At 41.9% G+C, this 27,997-nt stretch overlaps 2 protein-coding genes and 1 long non-coding RNA gene across 3 annotated transcripts in view; 2 read left to right on the forward strand and 1 right to left on the reverse strand.

The window, feature by feature from the left end:
- The window catches only part of Plp1 (proteolipid protein 1), a 114,983-nt gene that overhangs the window by 21,390 nt on the left and 65,596 nt on the right, over window positions 1–27,997 (forward strand). The gene's annotated exons all lie outside the window — the stretch shown is intronic.
- LOC122114926 (glycine receptor subunit alpha-4) lies at window positions 51–27,958 on the reverse strand. The gene is made up of 9 exons (XM_042688196.1): window positions 27,871–27,958; window positions 22,973–23,103; window positions 22,660–22,727; window positions 21,656–21,879; window positions 21,452–21,534; window positions 19,795–19,935; window positions 14,272–14,486; window positions 9,469–9,618; window positions 51–360 (listed from the first exon to the last, which is right to left on the reverse strand). The coding sequence occupies exons 1-9, from the start codon at window positions 27,939–27,941 to the stop codon at window positions 70–72; spliced, it is 1,374 nt and encodes a 457-aa protein (XP_042544130.1). The 5' UTR covers window positions 27,942–27,958; the 3' UTR covers window positions 51–69.
- On the forward strand, window positions 6,773–8,991 carry LOC122114928. The gene is made up of 3 exons (XR_006148669.1): window positions 6,773–7,282; window positions 7,967–8,024; window positions 8,868–8,991. It is a non-coding gene; the product is annotated as an uncharacterized LOC122114928 (long non-coding RNA).

Here is a 27,997-nt window from a genome sequence, read left to right on the forward strand (position 1 = left end):
TAATGGAGGAAAAAAGCCCAATCAGGATAAAGCAGGAAGTCAGCAGCTGGACTCTAGAGCCCACTAAATTCATAGGGCTTGGTGGATATCTTCTGACCGTAGTACTTTATAGACAACCCAATAAAAGATATTGAAGATAAGAAAAGTAAAAGGGAAAACAGCCCGGGAGATGGTGTCAATTCTCTTAGCTCGGTCCACATAGCGTTTCCGCATGGTTTCTCCCTCCTTTAGAACAGAAGCAGGAGGTTGGGGGCTATAAATGCTAGAACCTTCCATTGGACCTCCATCCCTTGTCTGCAGGCAGTGACCCAGGCCATAGCCACGGAAGTAGAAGCGGCTTTCTCTTATTATGTCTTCCTCCTGGAATTACAAGGAAGAAAAGATAGAATTTGAGGTCAGAGTTCTAAGGCAAGGGGATAAAGACCAGCTATAAATGTCTCATAGTGATGCAGTGCAGACAAGGTAGATGAGTACACAGACCCATTGCATGCTTTTTTGTTGTCGTTGTTGGTCATGGGGCTTGAATTCAGGGCCTGGGCACTGTCCCTGAGCTCTTATGCTCAAGGCTAGCACTCTAACACTTTGAGCCACAGTCCACTTCTGGTTTTTGAGTGGTTAATTGGAGATAAGAGTCTCACAGACTTTTTAAAAAATAATATTTTTATTGTAAAGATACTGTGCAGAGGGGTTACAATTACATGAGTAAGGTAATAAGTACATTTCCTATTGAGCATTGTTACCCCCTCCTTTTGATTCCTCCTGCCTGGGCTGGCTTCAAACTGCATTCCTCAGATCTCAACCTCCTGAGTAGCTAGGATTACAAGCATGAGTCACTGGGCTCCCAGCTCATTTTGCATGCTTTTTGATGACAACAAAATTACTCATAAGATAGATGTATTCTAAGCAACTATATATACTATATAAGGTATGTAGTATCGTTTCATTTAGAGATAGGCCCTAGTTGTCTTTTAAAAATATATAACCTCGGACTGGGAAGGTGGCTCAGTGGTAGAGCACTTGCCTTGTATGCATGAGGCCCTAGGTTCCTCAGAACCACATAAGCAAAAAGAAAAAAGCCGGAGGTAGCGCTGTGGCTCAAGTGGTAGAGCACTAGCCTTAAGCTGAAGCGCTGAGGGACAGTGCCCAGGCCCAGAGTTCAAGCCCCACGACTGGACACCCCCCCCGCAAAAAATATATATAATCAAGCTGGGCACCATTGGCTCATTCCTTTAATCCTAGCTATTCAGGAGCCTGAGATCTATGATCATAGTTCAAAGCCATCCTGGGCAGAAACGTCCATGAGACTTATCTGCAATTAGCCACTAAAAATCCAGAAGTGGAACTGTCGCTCAAATGGTAGAGCACTAGCCTTGAGCAGAAGAGTTCAGGGATAACACTCCAGCCCCGAGTTCAAGCCACAACACTGGAAAAAATATGCATAACATTATTGAGAGCCACCTAAAACCAGGTGAGGTGCCAACTGCTGTGAGAGGGATGATATCTCAATGTTATCTCTGACTGGTAGTAAGCAAACTAACAAAATCGGAACACAATGAAGCTAAGATGTCTAGACCGGGTGGAATTAACTTTAATGAACTTCAAAAGCTTCAGAATTAATTGGTTCTCCATATATAGTGCCTTTAAAAATTTATCTTGACTCAAAGCTTGAAAATTCCATAAGTTTTAAATAACCGAATTGTCTATCCATAATGAGTATAAAGCTGAATATTTGATTGTAAGTAGGGTGCTCTCTGCAGATCAGCAGAATTAATATAGGTGTTGGTATACCTAGGGTAACATTTATTACCCAGTGCACGTTCCACTCATATAAATGCATGCCTTGTGAACATTAACACTAAGGGGGCGAATTTTGTGTAAGCGCTAAGTAATATCCCAGACTGTAGAAAGTCTGTGATCAAGAGCCTCTCATATCCCCACTCAATTTATGTACTCTTATTTTAGGACACAGTTGAGAAATATGTCCTTCAAAGATCATTATAAATTGAAAAAGCATTGAGTTGAAGATTCTTGAGTAAAAGCTTCAGCTTAGTATATAAGAGGTCACCTGAAGCATGTCCCATACTTATCATATAAGAGGTCTCCTGAAGCATGTCCCATGCTACCTTCTAGAGTGATGTTAACTGCTGTCTCAGTTTTCCCAGAAATAAGAGAGTTCCTAAGATCATTTAGTGCAAAAAGTAAGAAGTTGGGGGGAGATGGGAAGGCAGGGATGGTAAGGGGAAACAAAGGAGGAGGCAACAAAGCTTGATAAGAAATGTACTCATTACTTTGCTCATGTAATTGTAACCCCTCTGTATGGTATTTTCACAATAAAAAACTAATTAATAATAAAAAAATCTAAAAAAAGTAAGAAGTTCAAGGCAAACGAGGAAGTTGGTCACCCTAGTTACCTCAGATAATGAATGTAAGTTAAAAATAAGATACATGTGTATAATAAGCCAGGTACTGGTGGGTCATGATTATAATCACAGCTACTCAGGAGTCTGAGATCTGAAGATCTAGGTTCAAAGCTAGCTAGGCCAGACAAATTCATAAGACTATTATCTCCAGTTAACCAGCAAAAAGATAGAACTGGAGGCATGACTCAAGTGGTAGAGCACCAGCCGTGAGTAGAAAAATCAAACAAGAGCCTGAGGTCCAGAGTTCAAGGCCCAGTACTGACACAAGAAATAAACAACAAAAACCATGTGTAATGGTTATCTCAATAGATGCAGAAAAGGCATTTGACAAGATCCAACACCCCTTTATGATGAAGGTTCTGGAAAAATTAGGAATCCATGGAACATTCCTCAATACAATAAAGGCTGTATATGACAAACCTACAGCCAGCATTATACTTAATGGTGAAAAACTAAAGCCATTTCCTCTTAACTCAGGAACGAGACAAGGATGTTCACTCTCTCCACTTCTCTTCAATCTAGTATTAGAATGCCTAGCCACAGCAATAAGACAAGATGCAAACATAAAGGGGATCCAAATAGGGAAAGATGAAGTAATACTCTCCCTCTTTGCAGATGACATGGTCTTGTATTTAAAGAATCCCATAGACTCCACTCCAAATTACTCAAGCTGATTCAAAACTTTGGCAAAGTAGCAGGGTATAAAATTAACCCTCAAAAATCAATGGCTTTTCTGTATGCCAACAATGAGCAAAGTATGGGTGAAATTAGGAAAGCAACTCCATTCGTAATAGCCCCACAAAAAAATAAAATACCTAGGAATTAACTTAACCAAAGAAGTGAAGGACCTCTATGATGAAAACTTTAAAAACTTGAAATAGAAAATCAAAACAGAACTTAGAAAGTGGGAAAAACTCCCATGCTCCTGGATTGGAAAAATCAGCATCGTGAAATTGGCGATACTTCCCAAGAATATCTACAAATTCAATGCGATACCTATCAATATTCCGACCTCATTCTTCAAGGAAATAGAAGAGGCAACCCAAAAATTCATATGGAACAATAAAAGACCCTGAATAGCAAAAACGATCTTCAACAGAAAGAACAGTGCTGGAGGAATATCAATACCAAATTTCAAACTCTACTATAAAGCCATAGTAATCAAAACAGTTTGGTACTGGCACAAGAACAGACTTCAGGACCAATGGAATAGAATTGAAAACCCAGAAATGAACCTACAGACCTATAGCCATCTAATCTTTGATAAGGGAGCTAAAAAAAAATTGAATGGAAGAAAGACAGCCTCTTCAGTAAATGGTGCTGGCAAATTGGTTAACTACTTGTAGAAAACTAAAGCTAGATCCTTATATATCACCCTGCACCAGAACCAACTCCAAATAGATCAAAGACCTCGGAGTCAAAGCAGACACTCTGAAAACATTACAGGATGGAATAGGAGAAACCCTAGGTCTCCTTGGCACAGGCTGAAATTTTCTTAATAGAGACCCAGAAACACAACAAATCAAAGAAAGGTTGGACAAATGGGACTGCATGAAATTGCAGAGCTTCTGCATGGCAAAGGACATAGCTAGCAAGATCAATAGAAAGCCCACGGATTGGGAGAACTTCACTAGCTATACAATGGACAAGGGTCTCATATCTAAAATATACCTGGAACTCAAAAAATTAAATCCCTCAACAAGAAATCTTCAAAGAAACAACTGCCCAATAAATAAGTGGGCTAAAGACTTAAAGAGAAACTTCTCTGAAGTGGAAAGAAGGATGGCCAATAGACACATGAAGAAATACCCAACCTCTCTAGCCATAAAAGCAATGCAAATCAAAACAACATTGAGATACCACCTCACCCCAGTTAGAATGGCTATAATCAAGAACTCTAATAACAACAGATGCTGGAGGGGATGTGGACAGAAGGGAACCTCACTGCATTGTTGGTGGGAGTGTAAACTTGTTCAACCACTTTGGAAAGCAGTATGGAGGTTCCTCAAAAGACTCCACATAGAGCTCCCCTATGACCCAGCAATCCCGCTTTGGGGCATTTACCCAAATGTTCATAAACAAGACCACACTAAAGCTACCTGCACGACTATGTTTATTGCAGCATTATTTACCATAGCTAAGATATGGAACCAACCCAGATTCCCCTCAGTAAATGAATAAATCAAGAAAATGTGGTATATATACACAATGGAATTCTATGCCTCCATCAGAAAGAATGACATTGCCCCATTTGTTAGGAAATGGAAAGACTTGGAAAAAATTATATTAAGTGAAGTAAGCCAGACCCAAAGAAACATAGGTCCCATGGTTTCCCTTATTTGCAGTAACTAGTATATGTCTGAGTCAAGCAGAAAAGGTCAGATAAGATGATGTTAGGGAAATGAACCTAAGATATGTATTCAAATGTCTTTTTTTATGCGATTGTTTCTAACACATTTATAAGATTATATTTTTTATTGCTTTGTATGTCCCTCCCCCACAGTATAACTAACCCCTGTTTTCACTGTATTTGATGTTGGTATAATTGGTGGAGGGGAGGGGAAAAAACAAATCCTTTAAATAGGGATACAGGTGGACCCATTGCAACAATGAGATGTAAAAGTCGTTATGTCGTAAACGAACTTTACAACTTTGGGGGGGGGAAGGATTGAGTGGGGGGCGGGGGGGGGAGGATGGGAAGGGATAGTTAGGGGAAACCAAGGAGGAGGCTACAATGCTTGATAAGAAATGTACTCATTATCTTGCCCATGTAATTGTAAACCCTCCGTACAGTATTTTCACAATTAAAAAAAAACTCGTGTGTTATATGGGTATGACATTGATATAAATAAAATGTGGATAAAATATATTTTAGGCTCTTCATAATGGGACCTCTGTAGCTATGAAAATGTCTTTGTTGGGGGTACAAAGGTATGTAGGTCCTAGTAACTCTTGTTTGTATCACTAGACGCTAATCTGTCATAAGGTCAGGCCTGTTACTGGGCATCATGGACAAGGCAAACTTGGGCCAGAAATTCTCTAGCAGACCTTATTCCTTCCTTTGCTGTTTGTGGGTTCATAGTACAAACTGGAGATGGCATTGCTCTTGTTTACTGCTATATCCCCAGTGACTAGCACTGTGCCTGGAATCTAATAGGCACTCAGTACATATCTAATCAATAAATGAATTGACTGATGGACCACATAGTTTAGAATACAAGGAAAGGATTGTCTTTTTCTTTTTCTTATTTTCTTTCTTGTTTTGCTTTGTGAATCTAGTCTCCTCTCAGAGTCTCAAACTACAGTCCATTCAGAAGAAAATCTCACAAAGTACTTGGCAGGAACAATCTTTGCTGCACCCAGAAAAATGGTTTGATGCCCTTTGGCCTCTAGAAAGGATTAGCACTTGAAATCTTCCCAACAGAGAGCTTTGCTTCCGTATCCCTGATTTGTCAGGGTCTTTAGGGAAATAGTTATATGCTGTAGGCCAGAGGTTATTAGTTATTGTGGTTGTGCTTTGGCCCTGAGCTGTTATAGTGGGGATGCCTCAGATCTCTTCTCAAAGTTATTCCTATAGCCTCTTTTACAGAAGGCTTTGGCTTATCTCATATGTATTTCTAATTCATTTTCACATTCTTCCTGCATGAGAGATTTGCTGCGCCCATTTTAGAGATAAAGAACTAGAGGCAAGCAAAATATCTCCCAAGGGGCTAGGTGCTGGTGGCTTGTGCCAGCAATCCTACCTACACAGGAAGCTGAGATGTGAAGATCACAGATCAAAGCCAGCCCAGGCAAGAAAGTCTGTGAGATTCTTATCTCTAATTAACCACCAGAAAACAGGAAGAGGAGCCTGGCTGAAAGTGGTAGAGGGCTAACCTTGAGCAAAAGAGCTCAGGGACAGTACCTTGGCCCTGAGTTCTAACTGCACGACCAAAAACAACAACAACAAAATTATCTCAAGGAATTGGAAACTGAGAAGGGTAAGTAAAGTGATTTTTCCCTTGCTTTCCAGCTCAGGGTCCTTCAGACTAGTCCATTTGTTCTCCACTACTCTCTAGGTAGAGGAAAATAAGCACACAGTATGTGTTGTAAAAAACGTTCTGAAAGGAGAAACTTGTTTCTGTAGATCCAATTATTTCTCCTTTTCTCCAAGCACAATTTAAACGGCATTAGTTTGGAAATACTTGCCAGGCCAGAAAAGCCCTTTGGTATGGGAGAGGAAATAATCGCCAATAGAATTAGTTGCTCTTAGCTCTTTGATTTTAACATGTATCCCTTGTAGTTGGAAGAGCAAAGATGATTCATTAGAAAGCCAAGGATGAGGAGTCCTGGGTTTGAGTATTACCTCTTTGGGAAAAATTCCTAATGGAGATGTGTTTGTGGGTGTTGAGGAGTGAGTCTTAAATACTATTTTGTGACTGTTGATATAGAACTTTTTTTTTTCAGCTTTGGAAGGGAGGAAGGCTGAGAGGCTAAAGAGAAAAGATACTTTCCCAGCTGGGGAGGAAAGGCACAATGTAAGAAGTAGAGAATGAGTAATACATATAGAAGCAAGAGAAACAAAAAGAAAAGAGATCAAAGATGGAGTTGCTAGATGGAGGATGCAGAGAGGTGAGCAGGATTCTGAGACCAAGCCTCTGAGAGGACTTTGTAGTGTCATGAATTTCCCAGTTCTCAAGTTATTCTATTGATAATGGCATGATTTTCTCTCTGTCCAGTTTCACAGAGAGCTCATTCCAACAAGTCTGCCCAAGTTGGTTATACAACTGTGATGTTGAGAGTCTGGTACTAGGGCCTGCTGAAGTGATGAAAGAGAATCTTTCCTGTCAATCTTGTAGACCAGCCTGGAAGACAGAGCAGAGGTTCGTAGGGGAAAAACAAAAACTCAACCATTTTAGACAGTGACCTGGAAGGAAAACACCATGTAATGGAGGCGGGTGATTGAGGAGAGAACAGGGAAGAAAAGCCTTAAGCTTGAAGTTTGAACAGCTTTTTGGCTCCTAAAATATCCCTATTTTGATCTTGGCTAATGGTCCCTTAAAAATCATAAGGTTTCCCTCTGCCGTATCAGACTCCCTTTAGACTAAAGACTTGTACTTCCCTAGTTGGAACAGCAGATCACAGAAAGAGGTTTTAGAATAGAAGAACTATCTATCAGTTTGTTCAGCCTGCTTAGAGCCTCCTGATACAGTTCCACTGGAACAACAATTGCTTTAGGAGACACAAGAAAGGACATAAAGGACATAATTACTGGCACAGGTTTGATTTTCAGGTTTTAGTCACATTAGTAATAAGCCTTAGCCCATTTTCAGGCACATCCCAGGGTCCTAAGCAGGCCCCAGACTGCTGGTATAGCTTTGTAATAATTGAGACCTGGTGATGATGACACTCCATTATGAGCTCAGAGCCAACCTTAATATAAGCAGGAGGGGATTGACTGTGGCAGGTGGGGTTGGGTGGGTGCAGGGAACCAGGTGAAGATAGTGTCATCCTAGTGTAGCCCTCAGTAACTGCAACAATCTTTTGTTGCCGGAACATCAACACAGGCAATTTAACTGGACAAGGGACTCTGGACTGATTGGAAGCCTGCTCTTCTTTCTTAAGGTAGGCATTAAGAAGCCATCAGTATCAAAATTCCTATTAAGATAACCTAAAGACAGGTTTGATACAACTGAGGAAATGGTGGGGATCATAAACTTTTCTTCCTTTCTGCCAATTCTGTATTTCTTTTTCCAGTCCTCAATATGGGACAAGAAAGGCTTTTAGGTCTCTTGAAGAATGAATCTTACTCAAGATGAAGCTGTGAGTCCATCCACTAGAGGGCAGGCTGCCTAGGAACCAACTAAAGAGCTAGAAAGAAGCAAGAATTAATACTTTTGGAAAAACTGCTACTTGACACACAAGGGGTGTGAAAGCATGGAGAAAGTGTGAAATACTATTCATGTGGACATATGATAGGGATGTTCCAGGAGCAGTTGAGGTAGCAGGTGGGTGTTAGAGAAAAGTTCTTGTTTTGATATGGTTCAAACAGGATTTTTCTTTCTTTTTTATGGTACTAGGAATTGAACCCAGAAACTACATTCTTTCTAGGTGAGCACACTGCTGCTCAGCTACATCTCCAATCCTTCAAAGCCAGGGTTTGAACAGTAGGTAATTATTTCCTACCCCCCAGAAGCCATTTTATCCTTGCTCTTTTGATTTGGAAACAGATTAGGCAGAAAACATGGAGTCAAAGACAGACCAGAATTTTGTGTCTCTGAAGATTAAGCAATCAGTATGTAGCTCAGCCAAGGTTTGCAGCCTTACTTATAATTGGACCTTTGCTTCTGTGAGAGTAGCCCAGGCACCTCTGTTGTCATGACAACTTACCTAGCACCTATTGTCTGAGCAATTGAGGGTAAACTGCTCTGTTGTCATGACAACAAGCTTTCTGTAATATTTCCCCAGGTGATCAGTCTGCTATAGAAGAAATGGGGTTAACGAACAAGAGTGAGGAAGAACAACACCTCAAGCCCAACAACTCTGATGTAGCCAATGAAGATCAAGAAGAAATTCAACAATTAGAAGAGGCAAGTAGTGTTATTTCAATACTAACAGTTATGGGGGCCTTCTTTTAATGCTCCCTTAGAAAAGCTTCAGTGTCTGATTCTTGAATGCTTAGCCATTGATAGTGTAGGACATCTGGGGTGCCTCCTTCTGAGTTTGCAGAGAGACTGGAGCAGTCATTAATACTTCTCAAAGCAATAGCATATGAACAAACTGGATAAGGTTCTAATATTAGCAAACATACTTTCAGTGCTTACAACATTCCAGGTATTGTGCCCATACTTTTAATCATTCTACTGCCTTATAGGAGTTAATATCCTTTTGGCGAAACAAGGAAGCAGAATCAAAGAGGTTCTGTGAGCTTACCTATAACCAGCCTTGGACTAGAATCTAAGTTCCTGATTATCCAGTCTTTGAGGTGTAGGTTAAGTCCTAGTTTGGGGGAGGAATAGTAGGGAGAAAGGATTCCAAAGGAAATGGGCCCCTCCCTAGTCATACTCACAATGCGTTGGCGTCTCTGCCTTCTTCGGAGTCTCATGAATTCCTTATGCTGACGAGAAACAAAATTGACAGCAGCATACTCCAGCAAGGCAGCGAACACGAAGAGCAGGCAGACAGCCATCCAGATGTCAATCGCCTTCACGTAGGACACCTACAATATCCATCAGCAGAGCAGTCAGCCTCCTTGGACTGTTTCCATTGCCTATCCAGTGGATTTCCAACTCATACCAATTGCCTGTTGTTCTTCAGTTTTATCCTGAATTTCTGGTGATTTTTAAAGAAGCTTACCAGGATATGGCCCATTGTCTGAGGAACCACATGAAAAAGATCTGGCTACCCATGATTCTTCACCTCTCTGCACTCTTCACCTTCCACTTCTATCAACCTTTTCTCCCTACACTTCTTTTTCTTTCTTTCTTAATTCTTCTTGCCTTTTTGCTTCTGCTTCTGTTTCTTATTATTCTTTTCATTCTTTTCTGCTTCTGATCTCTTCTTCTGATTCATTTCTTCTTCCAATTCTTCTCTAAGTTTCCCCCTTCTGATTCTTTCCTTCTTCTGATTCTTGTAATAAATAGCAGTGATCATGAATATGGCATTTGTTTGCCCTCTGTTACTCTACAGGTTCTCACGCCTATAGTGGTAGTTTGGAAGGGTTCATGATTTACATTTGACACACATAAGGGTATCTAAGGGTCAGAGAGAAATGGTCTTAGCAAGAATTACTCAGTGAGATCATAGCACTAGGACTTGGAAGTTCTGGGTTTTCCATTCAGTGGCCTTATCATTTACTTAGGCTGCAGCCTCACAGACAGACTAGGAGGTCCTTTATTGCCCATTTTTACCTTCTTCTTCTATTGGCATTGTTTTTTTCCTGTTGCTTTTTGCAAAAGGAAATGCAGCTCAGCAGTGAGCTGGAGTTTCATCTCTCATTTAGGAGAGGAGAACAGGGTAGGGTCCCAAGGAAGCAGTACCAACCTCCTGTCATTGCATTTCACTAACTGCAAGGCACTATTGACATCCACCTGTCCAGTTCTTAGTTTTGTCTTCTCACAACATGCCTGGACAGCTTTTGTGAATATTTATCTCCCACTTCCCTTGTGAAGGTTGTAACTGACCTCTTTGGGAACTGGGTGGTTCCAGGAGTAGGAAGAGAACTCAGGTTTATGAGATCCTTTCACCTCTTCTATCTAGAGTGACTCCTTACAGCAACATAGCACGAGTAGATTTTTTGTTTTTGTCGGTTGTGGGCACTGTCCCTCAGCCCTTCAGCTCAAGGCTAGCACTCTACTACTTGAGCCACAGTGCCACTTCCGGCTTTTTCTGCTTATGTGGTGCTGAGGAATCGAATTCAGGGCCCCATGCATGCAAGGCAAACACTCTACCACTGAGCCACCTTCCCAGCCTAACAGGAGTAGATTTTATGACATACAATTTCTTTCATCACCTGCTATGTTGGGCAGTGAGGGTAATACAGATGCAGGTAAGGAGAAAGCTTCTAAGTCGATGACTTTTTATTCATGGTGCTGGGAGGTGAAATCAGGACCTAACACAGGCTAGACAAATGCTGTACCACTAAGCTCCATCCTCAGGCTCCTAACTTAGTAGGTTTTAACTGAAGAAACCATTGCCCCACCCTCAGATTTGTTTGGAGAAATTTTTGGTCACATAATTTTAGGATGGTGGTTGATAGTGGCATCTAATGGGTAGAAGACAGGGGTGTTGTAAAATATCCTACAATACACAGCCCCCCTCCTACCTGTTATCTGCCCTAAGTGGTATCAGTTGAGAAACTCTGCTGTAATTTTTTTTTTCTGGTCTTAGGGCTTGAACTCAGGGCCTGGACACTATCCCTGAACCTCTTTTACTCGAGGCAGGTGCTCCACTGCTTGAGCCAGAGCACTACTTCCAGCTTTTTCTGAGTAGTTTATTGGAAATAAGAGTCTCATGGACTTCCTGCCCAGGTTGGCTTTGAACCCTGATTCTCAGATCCCTGCTGTAATTTTTTTCACTGAAAGGGTGGTGGCAGATTAGTAGGAAGCTATAATTACTAAGGTTCCCTTGGTGTCCTACATTGCTACCTACTAAGTAGTCCTATTTTCATTTTCCATTTCTCAGTCCCACTGATGCCTCCAGGGATGTCAAAGCCTGCTAGAAAGATATACTTGGGAAGGAAGAAGGGTCATGATGGGCTTTGGATCATTCAAGGGAAGGATTCTTTCAGCACTAGGAACAGAAGCTTAAGAATGAGGATATATCAGTAACACATTTTTTTGAAAATGTCCAGTAATTTGTTCACATATTAGAGCAGCTCATAGGATGACACATCTACTAACTATTCTGAAATGTAATTTTTTTGAATGAATAAATTGAAGGATAGCTTAGCAATATGTTTTTCTCTGCTGGTTTCTACTTGATCTATCTGCCCTTCTTGCCACTACCTGTCCTAAGAGCTAAGGGCCATTTAGGTTATAAGACCTAGAGAGAATTGGGATTTTTCTCCCCACAACTTTAGGTTGAATCTTGTATTTTGTCTTTTTTGTTATTCTGAGCACTTGCAGTTGTGGAGATCAAAGACCTAACAAAGAGAGTGTGACTCTTTAAAAAAAGTAACCCTGACATCTCATAATTACAAAAATAGTTAACATCTGGAGAAGGATGATCTTCATAAAAGCAAAGAAGAAATTGTTTTCTGGGAACATGAGTTCTTTTACAAAGCAAGTTTCTGCTACTCTCATTTTAGACACTAGAATTGTAGGATGTGGGATTAATCTGTTTTTCAGAAGCCCCTACCTTGTCCCATCTCTTGCTTTACAGCTCCCGCTAAACCTAATATTGGACAAAGTAAAGAGTGTGCAGAAGCCCCCTGCTTACTCAGTCCTTGCTCTGTGGGGTGACTAATGAGGCTATTTAGTTCAGAGAGCATGCTTGGATATTTTGCTTACTGGGCAATGAGGCTATAAAAAAAGTCATGAAAATCTGAGAAGAAGGCACTGAATGTTGCAAGCAAACAACCTTTCAACAAAGTCCATTTTTTTCCAAATGAGGAAACTAAGTGATTCCTGGGAGCAGATGGGTTGTACTAACTCACAGGAGGGAGGCATAAAAGGAGGTCCTCTTGTCAAGAAGACAGCATAATTTTCAGTATCTTCCTGAGTTAAAGAATCTTCTTGCATGGCAGAGGCAATAAACTAGGTCTGGGTTCCTATACACTATAGCCTATACTATACACTGTATATACACTATATACTATATACTATACACTATACTACACTATACACTATAGCCCATCTTTGCTGTCTGTGGCATATGGTTACAAAGAGATCATCATTGAGGGAAATCTGGACTGCTCAGGATGCATAGTTTAAAAACAATTGATAACACATGAATGACAGAGAACTTTTCTGAATCAGCTGAGCTCCGACTACACACATGGTACTTTTATTTTTAACCACACTGTTCAAAACCAGATGTCAGAGCATGGCACCAGTGGCTCATGCCTGTATTCCTAGCTACTAAGGAGTCTGAGATCTGAGGATCATGGTTTGAAGCCAGCCTGGGCAGGAAAGTCTGTGATACTCATTTCTCCAATTAAGTACAAAAAAAGCTGGAAGTAGAGCTGTGGCTCAGGTGGTAGAGCCCTAGCCTTGAGCAAAAAAGCTCAGGGACAGTGCCTAAGCCATGAGTTCAAGCCTTAAGACTGACCAAAGTGAAAAAAAATGTAGTCTATCCACAAAGTAAGGTGATAGTCATCATATAAATTACTATTATAAATGGAGAAGCTGAGATTTAAACCCAAATCTCGTACACTTAACCCCTTAGTCCCCCTATATAGCAGATTCATAAATTCAGCATCTATGTCCCAGATAACTCCCTACTTAAGTTCTGAATAAAATCTCTTATTAGAAACAAACAGTAAGAGAAGAGAGATGACAGGGCCCAGCCCCCAACAAATCAGAATAAGAGGGGATATGTTCATGGCAAGATTCATAAAGAATTCTTTAGCTTTGGGTTTTTCATTATTCCTTCATGACTAAGTACAGTGCCTGGAATATACTACATGCTTAATAAATATTTAGTGATTTAAAGTAAGGTCTCACTCCCTGATTTGCTTAGAGCCTTGCTGACTGTAAGGACTTTGAAGTGACCTTAAAATTGCCTACGTGAAGACAGGAGGCAGGGAGAACTATTCCCAGTTTCATCAGCATAAATCTTTCTGTGTAATCAAAACATCACCAGGCCCCAGATGATCAGCGTTTACTGCTTTTAGCTACCTCAAACTGTTCCCTTCCCTAAAGAATAGATACTGTACCTAGACATCTTTGTAAGACAATCTTATTTCTGATGTAGTAAGAGCACAGATGTTGGTTCAAAATCCTGATGTTTCTTTGGTTATTTTTGGTGGGATATGACCTTGAGAAGGTCACTTGGTTGCTCTGTCCTGTATTCTCATCTGTACCATGTAGGAGTGGGGTTTTCTGTTTGATAAGGATCTTTTGATTTAGGACATGCTGTTATTTCCGGAAGAAAACCAAGATATTTGAGATTTGTCTCTAACTAAGCATCCCTAACTTCAGCCTGTACATTCTTTATAAGAGTCTCATGGACTTTCCTGCCTGGGCTGGCTTTGAACCGTGATCCTCAAAACTCAGCCTTCTAAGTGGCTAAGATTGTAGTCATAAGCCAACAGCACCCCACTTCAAGAGTTCTTAACCTCAAGTGCAAAGTGAAGAGTTAACAGAGAAGAGTATGAGATGAATGGAAGCAGAGAGCTTGATAATAATCACGTTTCCTTGTATGAACTCACCTTAGGCAAAGAGGCCCGGGAGCCAGAGCTCTGGGTTGTCATGGTGAGCACAGTGGTGATGCCAAGACCTACACGGGCCGGAGCAGCATCCATATTGATCCAGAAGGAGACCCAGGACAGGATGACGATGAGCAGGCTGGGGATGTACATCTGAATCAGATAGTAGCCCATCTGTCGTTCCAGGTGAAATTTGACCTCAATGCAGGTGAATTTTCCTACAACAGAAGTGATGAAATGTATCAACCCTTAATTTCCTAGCCTGAGCTTGAGCCTGAGGATGCAGTAGTAAGGCAGCCCTATCTGTTAGCTAGCTTCTGGATGGGCATCTCAGAGAGTCGTCAATAAATGAGACTTTCAAAATGGCCACAGGTTTACCCCTTTGCTTTTAGCAACAAAAAGTCCATCCATCTTTCCTCCCTCCCCTCTCCCTTCTTTCCATCCTTCACCTCATCCTCTTCCTTTGTCTCTCTTTCCTTCCCTTCCTTCCTTGTACTGTGTTTTGTTTGGACTCAGGGGCTTATGCTTCCTGGACAGGCACTCTATACCTGGCAATACCCACAGCCATTTTTGCTTTTTTAATGTTTTTTTTATTGTAAAAATAGTGTACAGAGGGATTACAGTTACATGAGTAAGGTAATGAGTACATTCCCTATCAAGCATTGTTACCTCCTCCATCGTTTTTCCCCTACCATCCCTTCCCTACCCACCTACTTTGTGCTTTTTGAGATAGAGTCTCACTTTTTTTTTTTGACCTGGGCCAGCCTGGACCAGACTCTTCCTTTCGCTTTCTGCATTTCTGAGATAAGAGGTCTATGCTACCATGCCCAGCTTACTTTTTGAAATAGAGTTGTTTGTTTGTTTTCCTGGTATGGCTTCAAATCACAACTCAAGGTGGCATGCACTACCACACCTAGTTATAAGGTGTTTGAAATGATAGCACAGTAAAGAGGGTAAATGGCAAGAGAGTTCCAGAATTAGACTGGCTGGGTTTACATCCTGAACCTTCTACTTAGTTGTATAGCCTTGGAGAAAATACCCAAGCTTTCCTTTTTGTTGTTTGTTTGCTTGTTTGTTTGTTTTGAGACAAGGTTTCACTATATAGACCAGGCTGGCATGGAACTTATCCTATTTTAGGCTCCTAAATTCTGGAATTACAGGCATATGTCACTGTGCCTCACTCTACTCAAGATTTTTTTTTTTTTTTTTTTTTGCTTATGTGGTGCTGAGGAATCGAACCCAGGGCCTCTGGCATGCAAGGCAAGCGCTCTACCACTGAGCCAACTTCCCAGCCCCTACTCAAGATTTTTTAAATTTCCTTTTTGGTGGTAATATGAGGTTTGAACTCGGGGCCTATGTTTCTCGACAGTCACTGTAATGCTGACTACCTCCAGCCCTGTATTCAATTTTTTTTTTTTTTTTTGTCAGTTGTGGGGCTTGAACTCTGGGCATGAGCACTGTTCCTCAGCTCTTCAGCTCAAGGCAAATGTTCTACCACTTGAGCCACAGTGCCATTTCTGGTTTTCTGGTGGTTAATTGGAGATAAGTATCACAGACTTTCCTGCCTGAGCTGGCTTTGAACCGTGATCCTCAGATCTCAGCCTCCTGAGTAGCTAGGATTACAGGCGTGAACTACCAGCTCCCAGCTTCATTGATTATTTTTAAGATACGTTCTCACATCCTGCCTGGGCAGGTACTTGGACCATGATGTGCCTATTTTAGGCTTACCCTAGTAACAGTTCAGGGATGGCAAGTAAGCAATACTGTGTCTAGCTTTTGCTGGGATGGAGCCTCTCGGACTTCTGCCTAAGCTGACTTGGAACTGTGATCCTCCCAATCTCATCCTTCCATGTAGCTTAGAATAATAGATAGGTGCCACTGAGCCCAGCTATGGGTTGAGAAGAGGTCTCATGAACTATTCTGCCTGGGCTGACCTTGAATTGTAATTTCTCCCCTATTCTCAGCTTCCTAAGTAGCTAGGATTACAGGCGTTGAGCCACGGATGCCTGACCACCCAAGGTTTTGAACTTCACTTTCATTGCCCATAGAACAGAGTATTTACAATGATCAACTCCATCATTGGGCTATTGGAAAAACTAAAATGAGATAATGCATTTGAGATGTTGAACACATACGTAGCTGTTAAAATTATTCTATTATCAATAATGCTTAATAGACTTCACTCAGGTTTCAGTATAGCCTAACTTGAACTTGCTAGTATCCCAGATATTCTCTAGCAACAGTACAGAACTAATCACTGTCTGTGTCTTAAAACAAGTGAGAAGAGCTAGATAGCAGACATCTCGTATAATACTCAACAGAGACTAGCTCTGGACAGTGGGCAGCAGGTTCCTATAGGCATCAGGTAGTAACATTCTATTCTTCTAAGGAAGAATACATTGGTCCCAGGGCCATGTACCAATGATCTGCTTCCCCTGCCAGGCATCTTCACTTTATCTTGTTTCTCTTGAATCTTTGCAGTTCTTTCAAAAGCAGAGGTCTAACATATCCCAAGAAAAGAGGAGATGATGATGTATATAATCATCTCAGTATCCACAGGAGATTGGTTCCAGGACCTCCTGAAGATAACAAAATGTGTTGATGTACAAGTCCCTTATATAAAATGGCATAGTATTTGTATCATGTATATATGTGTATATGTATGTATATATACATGCATACATACATATATATCTTCTCATATATTTTAAATCATCTCTGGGTTACTTATAATACCTACCACTGTAAATTTTATGTAAATAATTGTTATATGGTTTTAGGGAATAATGACCAGAGGAAAAAAGTCTATACATCTTCAACAAAAATGGAGTTTCTTTTGTCAGTATTGGAGTTTGAGCTCAGCATTTTATACTTGCTAGACAGGTACTCTACCACTTGAGCCATAGTCCCAGCCCTTTATTACTTTAATTATAGTCCAGGTAGTGTCTTGTGCTTTTTAGCCTGAGGCCAGATTTATATCTTGATCCTCCTACCTACAGCCTCTCACTTAGCTGAGATTACAGGTGCATACCACGATAGCAATCAATTTTTTTAAAAAACTGAGATGGAGTCTGTTTTCCCAGACTGGCCTCAAACTCTGATCCTCCCAATCTCTGCCTCCTGAGTAGCTGGTATTTTAGTCATGATCCACCATGCCTGCCCATAAATGTATATATACATATACACACATACATACACATATATCCACTCACCTCTTTTAAAAATATTTTTGATTAATTGGTTCCTTGGATGTGGAACCTGTAGATATGGAAAGCCAACTGTAATTTTTAATTCTGACTTGGGTTTACTTGATTTCTCAAGGCTAATAATTTTCCCCCGTCCTTCTTTGTTTTTTATTTTTTGAGACAAGGTCATACTGTGGATCACCATCTGGCCTCAAACTTACTGTGTAGCCCAGTCTGGCTTTAATTGCAGATCCTTCTCTCTTCAATGGCTGGGATTACAGCCACCAAGACTGGAAAGTCCAGTGATTATAACTTTGACATACTGTTTGACACTATGACCTCTTGCTGTTCCCAAGTTCACATTGGACTTCCTGCTATGGCATGCCCTTACTGTGTACCTGTAGTTTCTTTTCCTTTCATCCTTCCATTTTTGTAATAGCAGTTTTGTTTCTAATTATAAAATCAGCACTCATTTAGTACAGAAAAATAGGAAAAGAATAATAATCACAAGCTCATATTTATCATGCACTTACTAAATGCCCTGACTATACAGTTTATCTTATCTAATTGTATAACAAATCTTTGAGCAGCTGAAATTATGTCACATATTACAGATAGGGGTACTGAGGCATGAAGACATTGTTACATTTCTCTAAGGACACTCAATAAGTTTCCAGAATCGAAACTTAGGTCTGTCTGACTCAAAATTTCTTGCTCTTACCCATTCTGTCACATTGCTGAGAAACATTTGCTACTAGTATTTTCTTCCACGATTTAAAAATTCATGGGTTTTGATTCATTCCTTTTGTCCAAATATAATCATTAGGTGTTTACAGATTTGAGTCTTTCCTTTTTCTATTTGTACTTTCCCATGTAGATATAAGCACCTTGAAAGCATCCTTCTTTAATGCCTATCTATTTATGGCGCCAATCAGACAACACTATGTGATTCAATTAACCTCTGCCCTACTGGCAGATATTTGAACAAATCAATTTTTTATTTATTTTTATTTTTTTTTGTTCGTCATGGTGCCTGAACTCTGGGCCTGGGCGCTGTCCCTCAGCTCTTCAGCTCAAGGCTAGCACTCTACCACTTGAGCCATAGCTCCACTTCCAGCTTTTTCTGCTTATGTGGTGCTGAGGAATCGAACCCAGGACCTCATGCATGTAAGGCAAGCGCTCTACCACTGAGCCACCTTCCCAGCCCTGAACAAATCCAAACTTTTAACACAGTGACTCAGGGTTGCACTTGGGGGTCTAAATTCATTGTGATATTTTAGAATGTTTCCTTGTAATACATTCCAAGGAGTGGCATTCCTGGATAAATAAGTAGGAAAAAAGTTAGCTTTTAGAGTGATGTTTCTCAAAATACTATGATTTGTGGACCACCTGCATTAGAATCCTTAGGATACTTGTTAGAAATGCAACTTTCTGGGCATCACTCCTTGCATGTATCATCAGAATCTGAGAGGTACAGCCCAGAAGTCAACATTTTAACACATTCTCCAAGGGAATACATTGAATAGAACTGGAAAACAACTGACCTACATACTAATTGCCAATTCTTCTTCCCTGGAGGTTATACCATTTTCTGCTTCTGCCTCCATTTTCCAGAATCAATAAGTTGCTGCTCTCCCCACTCCCACACCCCTACACTTCCACATACATTTATACACATGTTTATTGGAAGCACACAAAGCATATCAGTACATCACAGGGGCCCCAGTATTTCCTCTTTTCAGTCTCTACTCCTCACAGCCAAATCACAAGGAAAATGAGGAACCAACAACTCTTAGGGAGGCTGTAGAGGGTGGATAATCAGGCTGGAAAAGCAGCCCTTCTCCACTTCCTGGAAAAGCAAGCCAGTTTATGAGAGCTAGGAAATGGTTGTGATAAGAGGTGTGGGCAGTAAGCCAGTAGTAAGCCAGTTGCTGCCCTCAACAACCTGTTCACTCTTAGTCCACCATAGATATTGACTACTCCCAGATGTCAGTTTCCTAGTGCTTACAAAATTGCCACCAAGAAAAATGTGATACACTTGCCACTCATCAGGTACATTGTTCATTAACATGTGTGGGAGAACATGGGCTAGATCAGTATTTGGAATGCTAAAGATGCCATTTATTAGCTATGTGACATGTATAATTGATTTAACCTCTCTGAAACCTTTGTATTCTTTTTTGGTATTAATCATCACTAGTATGGTGAAAAAAAGAATATAAAACTCATAGCATCATATCTTGACTAGTAGGACTCCAATAGAAGTTGGCTGTCTTATCCCCTTGCCTCCCATCTAGAGACCATCTGATTCCTCACAGCCAGTAAAGAGCCTGGTTCTTACCTGTGTTGTAGTGCTTGGTACAATAGCCTAGATCCTTCTCATCCCTCAAAATGAACTGGGGCAGAGTCAGCCCCTCAGCTACTTGGACAGCAGGAGCATCTTCCAGCCACTCAAACATGAGGTCATTCATGGTGTAACCAACTGCAAGTGAGTGAGAGAAATAGCATAGAGCTGCAGAGTGGGTGTTGAGTGAGAGTAGAGATAGGTTTATAGCTGGCAGGCTCTCACAGATGAAGAAGAAGGCCTGGGGTCTAGGAATTGTACATCCATCTAAGAAAGGGAAACTTTCCTGATGAGAGTACTTGGTCAGTTGTCTTTACAGCTCATCCTAAATGGACAAGACAGGAAGATTCCAGATTTCCTCTCCTACCAAGTTCTCAAACTTGAGAAAACCCCAAAGAGAAATAATTCTGGTAGACCTAGAATGCAATCTAAGAGGATTGGAAAGATGTCAAGGACCCCAGCTGGGAACTTCCTGCCATATCTCAAGCCCAGAGGAATAAGCATGTGTACTGACCACATGTCTTGAGTTGAGCCAGCCCCAGAGCCAAGGCTGCTGCCACTTCACCTCAGGGAACAGAGAGCTATTTCTGTGCTGCCAGTCATGCATGGGACAATGTGCATACCACAGACGCCCAGCCATCCAGGACCTTGAATTGGGACAGCTTGAGAGTGAATATCTGAACATGCCAAGTCCCTCACAGATAACTAAACAGTTCATGAAGGCTCTTACCATGTGCAGGGCCATGTATACAACCATATTCACATGTCAGGAGTGACAGGAGCAGAAACACTAAGGCTCAAAGTACAGAGCCTTTACTCAGTTTGGTAAAATCACTTTCCCTTCTGTAAAATAGGAATGGTAGTAGCTCTTCTCTGCTCTTCCACATTGTGAAGTGCTGATGGGAACACTGGATGTGAACACTGCTTATTATGAAGAACAAGGTACAGATCACAGGATGCATTCTATGCATCACTGTTAGGTGCTAGGAACAACCTTAAAAGCCTTGTTCTCTGAGGATCTTGTAGATGTCTCCTGTTTACAGTTTTGACCTCACTAAGAGGTAGAAAGAGTGGAAATAGGTGATGATTTAGTTTTACTATCCTCTGACTCCTCACTTTGGGAAGCTCTACATTTTTGGCCCCTGTGCCATAGAAGAACCTTTGGCTTACTTCTATAGGCACTGTTCTGTGCCTGGCCTTCTTCTCTGCAACTGTTACATGTTCACAGCCATTAGTTGAAAGAGAGTCCCTACCCTGCCTAACGCTGGCATTTTTTAAGAACATCTTCAGAGTTTTAAGTCAGGAGAAACAGGTACCCTAAGAGGGAACATACTTTTGGGTACAGGAGTTGCCATTCAATTGCCTACAGCCAGCACAAGTACATTTATTTATATATAGGGCTGGTGCCTTCCCATTGCCTAGCCCGGTGGAACAACCAGTCAAACAAGTAGTGGGGGGGGGGGCTGGAAAAACACAATGGGCTAGGTGTCACAGAGCCCTGGCTTATAGTCTCTTCAGCATCTTGAATTGACTGTGTGTAAGGCAACTCCCTCCCAACTCTGGTGGTGGGGTGGGACTTCCCCTGTCTGGAATATCATGGGTTAGAGTTAACTAGCTGCTGTTCAGGCCTTTCTCTGTGACTAGAGACACTCACAGCTTTCCAGCTGCATCGTGCAGGTCTGGATATCCATGGGGAAGTTCTTGAGGTCCATTGGGCAGGACAAAATGAGAGTCAATCTGGTGAGAACAGTAAGAAAGAAGTAGTATCATATTACTAAGATTGAGCAGCACAGAAAAGAGACCCCCCTCCCAGCTCTCCACCTCCATCTGGCTTCCACTTGATGTCCACCAGGTGCACCTGATGCTGTAGAGCACATTGCCATTCTTGAAGATGCGCAGTAACTTGTTGTCTGTGGTCACCTCATGGAAGTTGGCCCCCTTTTCATTTGCAAAGAACAGATCTGGTTTCCAGATAGAGTCCAGCATGGAAGGGTCGAGGTCCAGAGAGTCGTCAGGATATTCTCGGTAGGCCAGACGTGGGTCATTCCACTGCTGCCGTAAGAAAACATTGACCCGGTAGTCCTGGGAAAGTACAGAGATGGGCCCATCAGAAACATTGCTATTCCCAGGCACCCAGCAAGTCTTTCTCTCTCTCTCTCTCTCTCTCTCTCTCTCTCTCTCTCTCTCTCTCTCTCTCTCTCTTTCTCTCTCTCTCTCTCTCTCTCTCTCTCTCTCTCTGTCTCTCTCTCTCTCTCTCTGGCTGTCTCTGTCTGGCTGTCTATCTGTCTGGCTGTCTCTCACTCTCTCTTCTCAGAAGGGCCATGACGGGGAAATGCTGAGGGCTCATCTTGGGGTCAGTAGAATTTTCTACTAAAAGATTATGCTTTAGGTTGATAAGGCAAAGATGGGAAGGGAAAAGGCATTTATGTAAGCATTTTCTATGTGCCACATTCTCTGCTAAGTGTTTTCTTTACATGAATCAGCTCATTTAAATCTTGCCACCAACCTTGTGCATTATGATCAGTATTTCAGAAATGAGAAACTGAGACCAGGAAAGATTTATGTAAATGCCAAATTAGCTATTAGGAATGGAATTTGGATTCGAACCCAGGTTTGTCTGACTTCAAAGTTTATACTCTGCATTAATCTACTTATTTGACCATTTGCTGCTTAGGCTAGTCTTTAGTCATGGAAATTAAGGCTAAGGAAGAATGTCCTCCCAGTGACTAGTTTCAGACATGACATGGCTTTAGCAATGACTATGAAATTTGAAGAAGACACAGGAAGTACATGCTTGCTGATAACTACTGGGCTTTGTCCTTTCACAGTAGAGTGGAAACAGGGAACAGAAAGACCCCTTACCATAGTGGTCTCGGTGACAGAGCCAAAACTGTTGATGAAGATGTTGCAGGTCACGTTCACAGGAGGGCCTAAGGGTAGCAAAGCACAGCCCATTGGCAGGGCATTCCAGGAAGCTGGAAGCAGGTTTCAAAACTCCCTACTTGAACGTCAGACAGAGAACTTCTGGGAGAAGACTGGCCCAGAGGGAGGTGAGGTTCTTTTTGAGCTAGAACAACTAGCTCTGAAATTCCAGGGTACAAGTAGGGGATCTGGCTTGTATTTCACCAAAGGTGGTGAATATGGGGAGGGTTTTGTAGGACGAATGTTTCTTTACCTTTAAAATTGGGTCGAATCCTGGCATCATATCCAGATGTTCGCCCCATAAGCTTGTCCAGAAAATCAGATGGTGACATGGGCTGGGAGCCTTTGGTTCCAGACTTGACATCCTCTTTTGCCAAGGCTACCCTAAACAGGAGAGATAAAGAAATCTGGGACCAGTTTTATTCTGCATTTTTCATAGACTCCATTTTAATCTCCATCTACCACTGATAGGTCCTCTCATAAGACATGTGAACAATAGGATGGTTCTTTGGATAACAATGTACAAGATGAGGAGGAACAAAAAGGCCAAGACATAAGTCAACATGGCAGCTCAAGTATTAGTTCTAGGAAAGAACTTTCTCATAGGTAAGGTCTTTTACCCTGAATTCTTTTTTTCCATATATATTTTTTATTGTAAAGCTACTGTACAGAGGGGTTACAGTTACATGAATAAGGTAACAAGTACACTTTCTATCGAGCATTGTTACCCCTCCTTTGTTTTTCCCCTATCATCTCTCCCCATCTCTCCCTCCCGCCCCTGAAACTGTCAAGTTAGTTTTCAACATAGTATCTTGTACATCTCATTGTTACAATGGGTCAACTTGTATCCTTATTTCAGCATTTTGTTATTTCCCTTCCCTTCCCCAAATTAGAAAAATGTATATACAAGATGCAGGACACTAGAATCAAATACAGTGAAAACAAGGGTTGTATCATGGGGGAAGAACACACAACAGAAACAAAAAAAATCACACAGTACATTATAAGTGCATTAAAAACAACAGCAACAAAGATAAAACTTCTTGTGTCCCTATCTTAGGGTTCATTTCGCTTAGCACCATCTTATATGGTCATGTGTATATAGTGACCCTCTCTGCTTGTCCTAGACATACACTAGTTATTGCAAATAAGGGAAACCATGGAACCTATGTTTCTTTAAGCCTGGCTTACTTCACTTAATAAGAATTTTTCCAAGTCTTCCCAATTCCTAAAAAATGGGGCGATGTCATTCTTTCTGATGGAGGCATAGATTTCCTGTGTGTATGTGTGTGTGTGTGTGGGTGTGTGTGTGTGCACAAGTGTGTGTGTATCACGTTTTGTTGATTCATTTATCTACTGAGGGGCATCTGGGTTGGTTCCATATCTTAGCTATAGTGAATAATGCTGAGGTAAACATAGTTGTGGTGGTAGCTTTAGTATGGCCTTGTTTGTGATCCTTTGAGTAAATACCCAAAAGTGGGATTGTATTTTTACTCTGAATTCTTATTGACACGGAGGTAAGGAATGTTTCACAGAGATGAAAACTGAGACTTAAAAAGGAGTCCCTTGTCCAGAAGTTTTTAGCTCCCATTTCTTGCATGCACAACAGGAAATCTTTCTCTTTTTCTGTTTGATCCAGCTTTCTCTTGTTACACTAAAGTAAATTATTGCTTTTAAAAAAGAGTTACAATAAACATAATTGTGCTGGTACCTTTAGTATGGTCTTGTTTGTGATCATTTGGGTAAATGCCAGGGTATAAGTCCTGCTTTTACTGTATTTGATGTTGATATAATTTGTGGAGGGGAAGGGAAAAAACAAACTGTTTAAATAGGGTTACAGGTGGACCCATTAAAACAATGAGATGTACAAGACGTTATGTCGAAAAATGAACTTTACAAGTTTGGCGGGGTGAGAAGTAGGGAGGTGGTAGGGGGGTGTGGAGGTGAGGGGTGGAGAGGGGAAGGGATGGTATGGGGAAACAAAGGAGGAGGCAACAACGCTTGATAAGAAATATACTCATTATCTTGCCCATGTAATTGTAACCCCTCTGTATGATATTTTCACAATTAAAAATAAAGTTACTTGTCATTCCTGTCAGTTCTCAACAGGTCAGGACTTGAATACTGTGCTGAGGCCTCCTCATGCAGTGTTCTCTTCCTGAAGGTGCTTTGAAAGTTCTCAAAGGAGAATGACATCTTTCTTATTGCAATGTTTTCCTTGTAATTGGACCTCTGCAGTGTTTCCCTGATCTGGCCTAGCCAAAAATGGGTGGGGCTCACGGACAAATTGCATTTTTGAGAGTTGGTGTCTGTAGCTTGGGCTTCATGCTAAGGTTCAGGACCTCTTGCCCACCTTCTGAAGAGGGAGCCTTGGCAGGAAGCTGTGTTTTCAGTTCTGCTTTAGTTCAGGGTTGTGGCCACTGCAGGCAGGTGAACTCAACTGTGGTGAGGAAGCAGGTATCTATAGACCCTGGAGAGCTTCCCAATAGGGTGGCCATGCTGATGTTAACCCCCCTAACTGCTTGATTTGGGGGAAAGGGGCCTGTATGCTTTGACCAGACCTTAAAGCAACCTTTCACTCGTGATGAGTTTCACTCTTAGAGCAGCAAAGGCCCTTCTACCTGTTTGCTTACTATCCAATAGATAGACTAGGGACTGAGGCTCAGAAAAGCCTGGGAGGCTTTTTGCTCAGGGCAAACCTCAGGCTGGACTCCTATCTGCATCAGATGCTTTGTGTTCCATCTTGCTGTCATCATTGAGCCAAGCATAATCACCAGCCCCACTATTTTTCTAGCTGCTGCTGCATTGTATAACTGGGCAGCAGGGTTGCTGTCCTTCTAGGTCCTAGTCTCCTTTGACCTAGTGGCACCCTCTTTCCCAGGAAGACTATGAACCAGCCAGTGATTAATACAATGATGAAAAGAGCTTAGGAATCATTATAAACCCTTCACATATCTTACTAGTTTAGTTCTTGTGTCAGTCTTCTCTGATGATCCCTATTACAGTCAGCCCTTGGTATCTGTAGAGCATTGGTTCCAGGACCTACTTGTAGATATCAAATTCATAGCTGCTCATGTCTTTAATGTAAAATGGTATTGTTTTGTATATAATGTATACAGTTATCTCATATATTTTAAATCATCTCTGGATTACTTTAATACATAATAAAATATAAAATGTTATGTAAACAATATACTGTATTGTTTAGGAAATAACAATAGAAACCAAGTTTGTGCATGTTCAGTCTACATGTAGTTTTCAAACACAGTGGGTTTTTTTTCTATTTTATCTGTAGTTGATTGAATCCGTAGATACTGAACTCATAGATGTGGAAGGCCAGTTGTATAGATGAGGAGAGTGAGAGTCAGTGAGGTGCAGTCACTTCACAATCACACAGCTAGTGCATGGGTCAACCAACATTCAAACCCAGAGGTATTGATTTCAAGACTATCTACCAGGATCCCATGAAGCTAGCACTCTAGAGTAAGCTGCCAAGGAACCAGACTGAGGAAAGGCCAGTCTCATTGTGGCCTCCTAAAGTCATGCTTCCTTAAGTCTCTGAAGCAGGAGGAAGTTCTTACCCTGGACACAGAATCTACCCTGACCCCCAGCAGAAGTAGCCAGGGAAGGTAGCCTAAGCAGTCCATGGAAAGCCAAAGAGGCTGGTATGGTGCAGAAGCAAGCAGAAGTCTGTGGCTTTACCACAGGATGTACGTGCTAGCCAGGTGCTGATGGTGCTGCTACCACTGCTGCATCTGACCATCCACCACCTGCCTGCTGAGAGGCCATAAGGCCTCTGCACATGGAGTAACCAGACCCTCACCGCTGTACTCAGCCCCACTCTCAGGTCACTTCTTACAAGTCCCAGTCATACGGCCCTGGGCAAGGCTGTGGACTCAGTTGTCTTCAGTCCCAACCTCTACTTTGGTTCCCTCTTCCAGGGTTACCTTGTGTCAGGACCTGAAAATAGAGTCACTATGTGCAACCACTTTTTTCTTCCTGGTAAGTCCCTAAAACTGGCAGAACCTAAGAAGATCCAGAACTTGCAGTCTTTTTCTTCCAATGCTCTAGGATAGGGTAAGAGGGCTAGCTGAGTGACCTTGTGCAGGTCACTGGCCCTCTTTAGTCATCAGTTTCCACATGTACCAAAAACGACTTGGACTTCAGAGTCTTAAAAGGCCCAAGTTGCTCTAATTGCCTACAGTCTCCAATGTCAAGTTGTAATTCTTCCACTGGAGTTTGCACTTTGAGGCAGACTTCCTTCCCAAAGGACAGGCAAGTCTTTACTGAGTGCCCTCTTCTGTCCCTATCCTTCTGTCAACTCCACCTGAGCTGCCATTCCACTTTGAACTGCTTTTCAGTTCCAAAGTGTACTGTCCTCTGTACCCATTCCTTTCTGCCAGGCAGTGTGTTGGAAAGCAGCTCTGAGGTGTTTTTAAGAGTAAGGGGACAGAGGATAGTGTCATGGCACCCACTTCCTTGAGAGGCACATTCCCTTGAAGACCAGTTCAGTACAAAACATAGCCATCTTTCCTGCTCAGCCTATCCTGTCAAACTTGACTGGCTCCTGGTATAATAAGAAAGGGATAATTGGTTTGTGTGGGTGAGGGACATATAGAAGAAGAAGCCCCAAATGTGCCTTGTCTACAAGTACAGTGATGACTGATACTTGATGTCCCTCAAGGGACAGTGGGCAGACATGTGCACAGGTAGCAGGATTACAGAAAGCCAAGGTTTGGGCACCTCAGATCCATCCTAATGTGGTCTTGGAGCAAACCCTTGCTCCTTGAAGCTTGTTGGTGGCTGACAGATACTGTCATTTTTAGGGGTTTGAACAGCAGGGAGAGAGACAGGATTGGGTGGCAGGACAGATGTCTTCCATTTGGGGGCTTTCTACCTAGCCCCTCCCCAGGCCCAGGAAACCTTTATCCAAGCAGAAACTCCACCAGTACTGGGGCCTTGACAACTGTAATGGAAAGCTCCTGGGTCCTCCCAGGACATGCCGTCTCCTGGAGCCCTCCAGACTGTTTTTTTTTTTTTGTTTTTTGTTTTTGTTTTTTGCAAACTTAGAGGAAACTGCCACCTGCCCCAGTGTCCCTGATCCCCAGCCAGTCTTTGCATGCACCTCCTTCTCATCCCCATTTTGCTCACCTGAGGAGGACCTTCCCTGGCAGGGTCCAGAGGAGAAGAAAGGAGAGAGTTGCAGGAGCAAGAGATGTCATTCCACGGATAACTTGGATCCCTTTCCCAGCCTGGCTGCCAAGGTGAGAGCGGATAT

This window comes from Dipodomys spectabilis, unplaced genomic scaffold (genome assembly GCF_019054845.1).
Source record: "Dipodomys spectabilis isolate Male_0828 unplaced genomic scaffold, ASM1905484v1 ptg000113l, whole genome shotgun sequence".
Taxonomy (NCBI): Eukaryota; Metazoa; Chordata; class Mammalia; order Rodentia; family Heteromyidae; genus Dipodomys; species Dipodomys spectabilis.